General features: G+C 55.9%; 2 protein-coding genes across 2 annotated transcripts in view; one reads left to right on the plus strand and one right to left on the minus strand.

The window, feature by feature from the left end:
- The first annotated feature begins 767 nt into the window (after window positions 1-767).
- Window positions 768-2,878, plus strand: CCER2 (coiled-coil glutamate rich protein 2). Its single transcript, XM_045292973.1, has 5 exons — window positions 768-845; window positions 1,005-1,045; window positions 1,188-1,272; window positions 1,471-1,991; window positions 2,567-2,878. The coding sequence occupies exons 1-5, from the start codon at window positions 797-799 to the stop codon at window positions 2,654-2,656; spliced, it is 786 nt and encodes a 261-aa protein (XP_045148908.1). The 5' UTR covers window positions 768-796; the 3' UTR covers window positions 2,657-2,878.
- Window positions 2,879-3,163: 285 nt separating this feature from the next.
- The window catches only part of NFKBIB (NFKB inhibitor beta), an 11,144-nt gene continuing 5,489 nt past the window's right edge, over window positions 3,164-8,818 (minus strand). The window contains exons 2-6 of the mRNA XM_004715762.2: window positions 5,463-5,568; window positions 5,039-5,366; window positions 4,300-4,388; window positions 3,969-4,226; window positions 3,164-3,317 (exon numbers count right to left, since the gene is read on the minus strand). Coding sequence (XP_004715819.1) covers window positions 3,222-3,317; window positions 3,969-4,226; window positions 4,300-4,388; window positions 5,039-5,366; window positions 5,463-5,568 — 877 coding nt within the window. The 3' untranslated portion in view covers window positions 3,164-3,221. The remainder of the gene's footprint in view (window positions 3,318-3,968; window positions 4,227-4,299; window positions 4,389-5,038; window positions 5,367-5,462; window positions 5,569-8,818) is intronic.

Below are 8,818 nucleotides of genomic sequence, written 5' to 3' on the forward strand. Positions count from 1 at the left end.
TTCCTATAACAAATGTGACCCCAGGCGGGCAGGCGCTCGCTGTCCATTGACGTGAAGAAACGGGTCTGCCACGGGTGGGGAGGCCCTGGGGGTGGTCACGGAGCTGCAGGAGGGGTGTTATCTTCACGATTTAAAAGGAAAGGAGTGGGGGAATAACTGCTGGTTCCGTGGTTGAGTTCTTGCCTCCCCTGGCCTGGGCCGCTCCTACACAGGCCCTGCCTGTCCAGCTGAGGCCAGAGTGCGGCCCTGAGGGTTGATCAGGTGACGGCGGAGCACCCAGGCTAAGCTGGGTTAGGAAGAAAGGCCTGCCGGTCAACTTCCCAAAAACACCACTGGAAAACCCTTGGGCCCGAGTGGACGTCATGGGCGGGGGCGAGGCCGCAGGTAAGGAGACCGGCAGGGCTGGAACCCGGGGCAAAACTCTGGCCTCTGCGGTGGCCTGTTGGTGGGACCACTGTGCAGACGAGGACAGTGCGCTTCAGAAAGGGAAAGGCCTTCGTGTCTGCGGCCGCGACCACAGGAAAGCCAGACCCTGCCTTTGGGGGAAGAAGCCCCCACCTTCCGGCTGGGGCTCCTGTGCCGGAGGCCTGGAGGGGCAGCACCTCGGCCACCATGAATAATTGAGGGTCTCCGATGAGGCGGCCGCTCCGCAGCTGTCGCCCCGCCGCGGGCGGGGAGGGGGCGGCCGTGACGTCATTTCCTGCCCCGCGGGCCCACCTGCGCGGGTTATAAGGCGCTGCCCTCCTGACCCGCACAGCGCCGGCCGTCCAGGGAGGACTCCAGTCCGGACGCCAGCATGCCGCTCCGCGGGCCCGCCGTGCTCCTGCTGCTGCTGGCGGAGGCAGGTGAGTGTCCCAGTCCGGCCGGGCCTCGGCGGGTGCACGGGGGCGGTGGACCAGGGGGGAGAGGGGTGACCTATGAGATGCTCCCTGGACCGGCATCAGCACCGAGGACAGCGTGGGGTGCCCGAGCCCAGCACCCACCCGCTCCTCCCTCCTCTGCAGCTGTGGCAGCTCCCCTGGCACCCAGGCCCTCCAAGGAGATGGTGAGGACTGCGTGGACCCCTTGGCCCTGCCCAAGCGCACCTGGAGCCCCTCCCCTCCCACCTAACCCTCCAATTGACCTCCCCACACCCGCCTCTGCTCCGCCCCACCTCCTTCCTCTCTGACTATCCACCCTGCCCCCAGCTGACCCGCTGTGTGGCAGAGGTGGTCACAGATGTGCTGACCCAGGGCCAGTCGCACAGAGGCCCCTGCATGGCGCTCCACAAAGGTAAGGGAGCCCAGATCCTCTCTGAGCCCTTCCCCCGTACCCACCCACCCCCTACCCCCTACCCCCGGAGAAAGGCTCTCCCCTTCCTGTTCCCAGCTCCACGTGGACTAGCTGGCCTTTTCAGGTGTCCCCCAGCCCCAGCCCTCTCCTAGGCCCCAGCCTCCCGATTCGGTGCCCAGAGAGCTTTGCTTCCACCAGAGATGTGCGGGGCGGAGCCCCAGGGCTGCGTGTCCGCTGAGGAGAAAGGTCTGCTGGGTGAGGATTTCAAGACTGGGGCGGCTGGGAAGACCAGAAGCCAGGAGGTGAGGGAGAAGGACGCGGAGGAAGAGGAGGGAGCCGAGAGGACCCACGAGTCCGAGGTCCAGGAGCAAGCCATCCAGGAGCAGCTCCACAGCCTGCTGCCCCAGGCCCGGGAGGATGAGGGAAAGGGGCGCAGGGGGCCCCTGGAGGCCTTTGGGGACATGTGGAAGCAGCGCCGGGAGGGTGGCTGGGGCTCCCAGAAGCGGGTGGCAGAGAAGGCCAGCGACGAGGAGACAGCCCAGTTTGAGGCGGAGGAGAAGGGGCTGCGGGTGCGAGGCAGGGGCCGTAGCCTGTGGCAGGGGGCCAATGGAGGTGGGAGAGAGGGGCAGGAGGAGTCGCTGCACCCCCGTCACCGCCAGCCCCAGCCAGAAGCCCAGCTGGAGGAGGAGCAGCAGAGGGGAGAGGCCTCAGAGAGGGAGGTGAGTGGAAGAGGCCGGGCTGCCATCACGCCAGAGCCCTGGGGGCGTGGGACTGAGCAGCTGAGTGTGAAACAAAGGGCCATTATGCATGGTCCAGAGTCACTGGTCCCGTTGAACCAAGATGGCCAGAGCGACGGAATGAGCATGGTCATCACAGGGCGGCCAACTTGGCGCCATGTGTAGCCCAGTGGGCAGGCTGGCTGCTGCCAACAGTGGGCTTGGGTGGTAGATGGACACCACTGGGGCCGGGTTCAGAGAGCAAGGGTCACCGTGGTTGGTAGGAATAAGCAAAACATCCATCCCAGCATACACAAGTCACGCTGGACGCCTTTGCTCATCATGGGGCCCCTGGTCTGCGTGCAAGGCCTTCGGGTGGGCTCACACTGGCCAAGAGAACTCTTTCAAGGAGCCAACATGGCCACCATGTTGAGACTGACCACTGTGGGGCTGCCCTTCTAAGAATTAGCATGGCCTGCCCACATTCATACACAAACCACTGAGGCAGGCTGCCTGCCGTAAAGGTGGGTACAGAGCGCACCCCCACACCCCCACGCCCCCACTTTGGGTCTCACCAGGAGCATGCGGTGGAGCAGCTGAAGCAGGTGCGAGAGGAGCTGAAGAAGGCCTCCCAGCTGCTCGGGGAGGAACTCCGCAGGGAGGGCTGACCCCCGACCTCGTTCCCTCCCTCCCAACACACCTTTCCGGCATAGGACTGTTGTCCCCCAAGACCCCCCTGCTTCACTTGGCACCCGGCTCCACTCCCCAACTGGGCAAGAGTGGACAGATAGGTGCACCTTGAAACAGGAAGTATCTCTGAGTTGGGTAGGGGGCTGACTCAGACCTGACTCAGGAAAAGGGACTCCCCCAGCCCCTCTAAATCCCCTACCCCACCCCCCCTGAGTGAATAAAGCACAAAGAAAACCCCCCTGGGTGACGGTGTGGCACTTGACTTTAGCACAGCGGTTCTCAACCTGTGGGTCGAGACCAGAGGTCGCCCGATTCATAACAGTAGCAACATGACAGTGATGAAGTAGCAACAAAAATAATGTGATGGTTGGGGGGGTCACCACATGAGGAACTGTATGAAAGGGTCCCGGCATGAGGAAGGTCGAGAACCACTGCTTTAGAGGGACGGGACTGCGCCATGAACGAGAGCTCGGGGAAAGGACGCCTCCGGTGGCCAGACTTGGAATTTTATTAGGTTTGCGATCATATTAACGGCGGAACTACTTAGACGGGGGCATCGGGAAGAGGCTCTGCGGCTGGGGTGGGAGGTAGCTGGTCTTGGCTCCGGCCACTGTGGACCACGATGTCGTCATATTCCTCCTGGGCACAGAGAGGGGTCAGGCAGAGGGACTAGGGTGGCTGCCACCGTACTGATGGCCCAAGATCTTCCGGCTCTCACCCTGAGAACTGGGTCTTCCCTGTCCTTTCTTCTGAACCCTGGGTTCTCCCAGCACAGCTGCCTGGCTGCCACCCCCCAACCCCGTGTTCCCACAGCTTCTGCTGCCCACCACACACTTTTCAAATCCCTGTTGCTCAAAATAGGAGCCCTGGTGACAGTGGTTATGCACTTGGCTGCCAACTGCAAGGTCAGCAGTTCGAAACCACCAGCTACTCAGGAGGAGAAAGAGGAGGTTTGGCAGCTTTCTACTCTGCACAGGGACAGGTCTACCCTACCCTCTAGGTTCGCAATGAGTCCCCATTGACTCAATGACACTTACTTGCTCAGTGTCCCAGCCTGAGCTCTGAATTTTGCTCCTCAAGCACTGACCTGACTGCCCCAAGCCCCGATGCTTACCGCCCAGTAGGAACCAAGGTCTTGTCCCTCATCCCCCACGGCTTTCACCTTCAACAGACCAGACCCCTACCCAGGGATTCTCAGCACAGCAAACAACCCTGGCCTCGAGGCACCGCCCACTTCCTCACCTCCAGTGGGCCCCCACCCCAGGTCACCCAGTCCTGCCCCTAACTCACGCCCTCTTCTCCGCTGTCACTGCTGCTGCTGCTGGCGCAGGGTCCGGGCTTCTCCTCGTCCTCGGGCTCAGGGGCTCCGTGGGCGCGGAGGAGCCGGGGGAGAATGGGGTTGGGCCGGAGCATGGCGCTGCCCAGTGGGGTGCGGCCGCCATACATGCGGGCGGCGGGGTCGGCACCCTCCCTCAGGAGAAGCTCTAGCACGTCGGCAGCCTGGGCCTCCACAGCCAAGTGCAAGGGACTCCGGCCACACGTGGGCTCCTGGCAGGGGGAGGGGGGTGTCACAGGGCCCCGCCCACCCTGAGCCAGGCCCGCCCCTCCCCACCAGGCTCACCGGTTTGTTGAGGTCCGCGCCGGCCACCCGGAGCAGCCGGACCATCTCGGCATCTTTGTGGATGACGGCCACGTGAAGTGGAGTGTGGCCTAGGGGCGGAGCAATATGGGATGAGCAGCCCAGGCGCCAAGTGCCAGGACCGTGGGGTGGACTCTTGCGGCCTGGGTCCCAGAGACTGGAGTCTCTGGTGTCCTGTGGGCAGGGCCCAAAGGGGGGGCTGGGGTCTTGGGGTCAGGGAGCCTAGCCTTGGGTGGACTGAGAAATGGGTGCCTAAGGTCCAACTCCTAGGCCCGAGTCTCTGATCTTATTTCACCAAGGACCTGGGTCCTGAGGCACCGGGAGCCCAGGTGAGTTCCGCCCATTTGTGGAGGGATCTGGGTAGCTGGGCTTAGGGGTGGGTGGGTTGGGGAGGGTGTCTGACACTCACAAGGCCAGGGCCCCAAGGTGGCCAACCCCTAAATCCCTTGTCTATATCTGGGGACCTGGAATGCTGGAACCAAGGGGACAGCTTGGGCTTTGAATGCCCCAGGGGTGGGCAGCCTGAGGCTGAGACTAGCTGGGTCCCAATAATTGGATCCTGGCAGCTCGGGCCTGTGCATGGCAGGCCTGGGTGCCCACCTGTCTGTGGCCTCCAGCTGGGAGGGGAGAGGGCTTCCTGGGCCCCAGAGGTCCAGTGCTCAATGCTCTAGGGTCCCCAGAGCCTGGCTCCTGCGCCCTCCCCGCCCCTGCAGACCCTCACCCTCATAGTTTTCGGCGTCTAGCTGCAGCTTCCAGTCCTCACTGTCCACTTCCTTCTCTGAGTTGGGATTGGGGGGTGGGGCGACAGGGGCATGGTAGGCGTCGGGGGTGTGGTCAGGGCCCTGGGTGAGGTAGATGCTGGGGGCTCCCCGGGGACACCGGGGCCGGGGCTGTAGCAGCACGCTTGCACAGGCGTGTGCCCCCACGCGGCAGGCCAGGTGCAGCGCCGTGTGGCCCCCTCGCTCCGCCACCAGCAGCCCGGCGCCCGCAGCGTATAACTTCTCCACGGTGGATGCCTCTCCCAGGATGGCTGCCAGGTGCAGGGCTGTCTGCGGGAGCAGAGGGCATGGAAGGGTTAGGGGGCCACACTGAATCCCACCCCCACCCTCCAATCCTAGCCCTTCCACCAACCCGTGATGGCTCACCTGGCCCAGGTCATTCTGTAGGTCTAGGAATTCAGTATCAGCTGCGAAGTTCAGGAGGAAAGCCAGGAAGGGCTCGTGCTGATGAATCACCGCCAAGTGCAGTGCCCTGAGGATAAAGGATGGGGGCAGAGGGCAGAGGTCAAGGACTCTTGGGTCCCTTCATTCAGCAAACCTGGAGCAGCTATTAGGGACGAGGCTTGTGAACAGCGTTCTAAAACCTGCTGTTAGGTGGCTGGGAGGGGCAGAGACCGACTTATTGCGCCATGTAGATTTAAGTAGGTCTTCCACTTGCATCCTAGGAACCTAGTGGCTTAATGCAGGGGTCCTCAAACTTTTTAAAAAGGGGGCCAGTTCACTGTCCCTCAGACCCATTGGAGGGCTGGGCTATAGTTTTAAAAAAAAAACTATGTGGGGGGGGAGTGGGGAGGAAGGGGGGGGGGAGGAAAATGAGCTAATTCCAAGAACCCAAGAGTAAAGCGAATTTTGAGAATGATGAGGGCAACAAATGTATACAATTGATGTATGTATTGTGATGAATTGTATGAGCCCCAATAAAATGATTTAAAGAAAAAAAACTATGAACAAATCCCTATGCACACTGCACATATCTTATTTTGAAGTAAAAAACAAAACGGGGCAAAGACCCCCGGTAGACCAGATAAATGTCCTCCTCGGCCGCATGTGGCCCACGGGCCATAGTTTGAAGACCCCTGGCTTAATGGGTCACGGGTTAGGCTGCTAAATGCACAGTCAGCAGTTCAAAAACACCAGCTGCTCCACAGAAGAAAGATGCCGGTAAGATTTACAGTCTTGGAAGCCCACAGGGGCAGTTCCACCCTGTCCTATGCACTTGCTGTGAGTTGGACTGACTCCATGCCAGTGAGTTCAGTTTGGTTGGTCAGCTTGTATCCAAGATGAAGTGGCAAGGACCAGCGTTCCCTCTCATCCAAACTACCCCCCCCAAAACAAACAAACGAAGGAGACAAATATATGACACCATAATCCTCGTGATGCAAGAAACGGTAGTGATCCCTGAGACATGAAAAGCACGCACGTTGAGTCTAGGGTTGATCGCCCGACGGTCTTATCTGAGAGCGTCTCCGAGCCACGGGTCACTGAAGCGGGAGAACCCGCATCCCGGAGACGAAGGTGCGAGAGTGTGTGAGGCAGGGTACCAAGACCCAGGAGCAGAGAGCTTCTCAGAGAGAGGGCCCCTGAGACCTTACGGAGCAGTTCGACTCTGGGGTTGCCATGACTCAATCCAATTGCAACAAACAACACGTGGCGTCCCTAGGGGTGCCACTGGTGACGAGTGTAGCTGCTAACAGGCCGGTTGGAGGTTCGAGTCCAGCTGGAGACAGCTCATTAGAAGGAGGGGTCGGTCTGTTTCTAACTAGGCAACTCTGTTGTGGTTCAAAAGCAGCTATAGACAATATCTAAACAAAGGAGGGCAGCTGTGCTCAATGAAAACTGATGAGCATTCAAGTTCGATTTTAAAAAAAAGAAACTTGATTTTCAGACAATATTCCCTTATCATAAAATATCACTGTGGTTATTTTTTACCATTTAAAAGTACAAAAACCAATTATAACTTAGTCATACAAAAGCAGACAGATGAACAGATTTTGCCTACAGACCGTAACTCAACAAAGTCACGAAAAGAAAAGCTATAGCTTATAAACCAACGAGGAAGATAAAACGATTCAGTTATTCAAAAAAGAAGGCAGAAAAATAGGAAAGAGTAAACAGAGAACATATGGAACAAATAGAAAATAGCAAAACAATACATTTTATAAAGTAAAGTAGCCATACTAATAATTACACTAAATGTAAATGATCTAAACAACCAAATTAAGTGGCAAATTTACATAGTCAGATTGAGGGGATGAAAAAAAGCAAACCATAAATATGTATTGTCTACAAGAAATGCCTTTTATAAAGATACAAGTATAAAGACACACATTAAAAATTTTTTTAAATAAAAAAAAATTTTTTTAATAAAGACACAAATAGGTTAAAAACAAAATGGCAAGAAAAGACAGGAGGGGGGAGCGGGAAGGGAGAGGAAAAATGAGGACCTAATGTCAGGGGGTTAAATGGAGAGAAAATGTTTTGAGAAACGATGTACAAATGCGCTTTACACAATTGATGTGTGTCTGGATTGGGATAACAGTTGTATGAGCCCCTAATAAAATGTTAAAAAAGAAAAAAAAGAAAGAAAGAAAAGAATGATGGCAAAAAAAAGTGATGGCAACATATGTACAAATATGCTTGATACAATTGAGGTATGGATTGTTATAAGTTGTAAGAGCCCCCAATAAAATGATCTTTTAATTAAAAAAGAAGGAAAAAAAAGCGTAAAAAAAAAAGAAATAAAAAACCTGTAAATAGAAAAAAAAGAAAAGACAGAGCATGCTAACACTAGTCGCAAGGAGCTAGATAATTAATCCGATATCAGAATAGAGCCCTCAGGTCAGAGCTTTAAAGCATACAGAGCAGAACACTGATGAAATCATAAGGAAAAAGTCGCAACTTCAACACGGCCCTCTGAATACCTGGGAGGGCAGGCAGACATGAAATTAGCACTGATATACAGTCACTAGAACACTGTATGCCGCCCTGACCTGACCTTCAACAACACACGGACACATTCTTCGAGTGGGCCTGCAATGTTCACCATGCCAGGTCATCGTCTAGGCCACAAACCATGGACCAGTCTTTTAAATTGCTGACCAAATGAAATGAAAGTTTAAAAATCACTAACAGAAACAAATCTGAAAGCCCTTCTACATACTTGTAAATTAAACAATGTATTTTTAAAAAGCAATGTCCTTTTAAATAACCCACGGGCCATGTAAGAAATTAAAAGAGGAACCACAGAGACTATCGGATGAGATGAAAATGTAGGCACCACGGATCTGAATGGTGAGCGCCACTCAAGCAGGTCATTTTTAGAGCCAGACACAGGCAAAAAAGAGAAAGTTTCAAATTGATCAGCTCAGCACCTATCTTACGAAGTCAGAAAAAGAGAGGGGGAGTGCGGAGTGGAGACCCAAAGCCCATTTGTGGGCCACTGGAGATCCCCTGGCAGAGGGGTGTTGGGGAGGAGATGAGCCAGTCAGGGTGCGATGTAGCAACGATTAAAAATACAACTTTCCTCTAGTTCCTAAATGTTTCGTCCCCTCACCACCACCACCACCACCACCACTATCATGATCTGAACTCTACCTTGCAAGTCTGGCTAGACCAGAGGATGTACAATGGTATAGATAGGAACTGGAAATACAGGGAATCCAGGGAGGATGATCCCTACAGGACCAGTGGTGTGAGTGGTGATACTGGGAGGGTAGAGGGAG

This window comes from Echinops telfairi, unplaced genomic scaffold (genome assembly GCF_000313985.2).
Source record: "Echinops telfairi isolate 266 unplaced genomic scaffold, ASM31398v2 ScPeMD7_655;HRSCAF=1070, whole genome shotgun sequence".
NCBI lineage: Eukaryota > Metazoa > Chordata > Mammalia > Afrosoricida > Tenrecidae > Echinops > Echinops telfairi.

Coding starts and splice junctions, on each gene's coding strand:
- CCER2 (XM_045292973.1), top strand. CDS start 797: ATGCCGCTCCGCGGGCCCGCCGTGCTCCTGCTGCTGCTGGCGGAGGCA. Junction 846..1,004: donor GCTGCTGCTGGCGGAGGCAG/GTGAGTGTCCCA, acceptor CCTCCTCTGCAG/CTGTGGCAGCTCCCCTGGCA. Junction 1,992..2,566: donor GAGAGGCCTCAGAGAGGGAG/GTGAGTGGAAGA, acceptor GGGTCTCACCAG/GAGCATGCGGTGGAGCAGCT.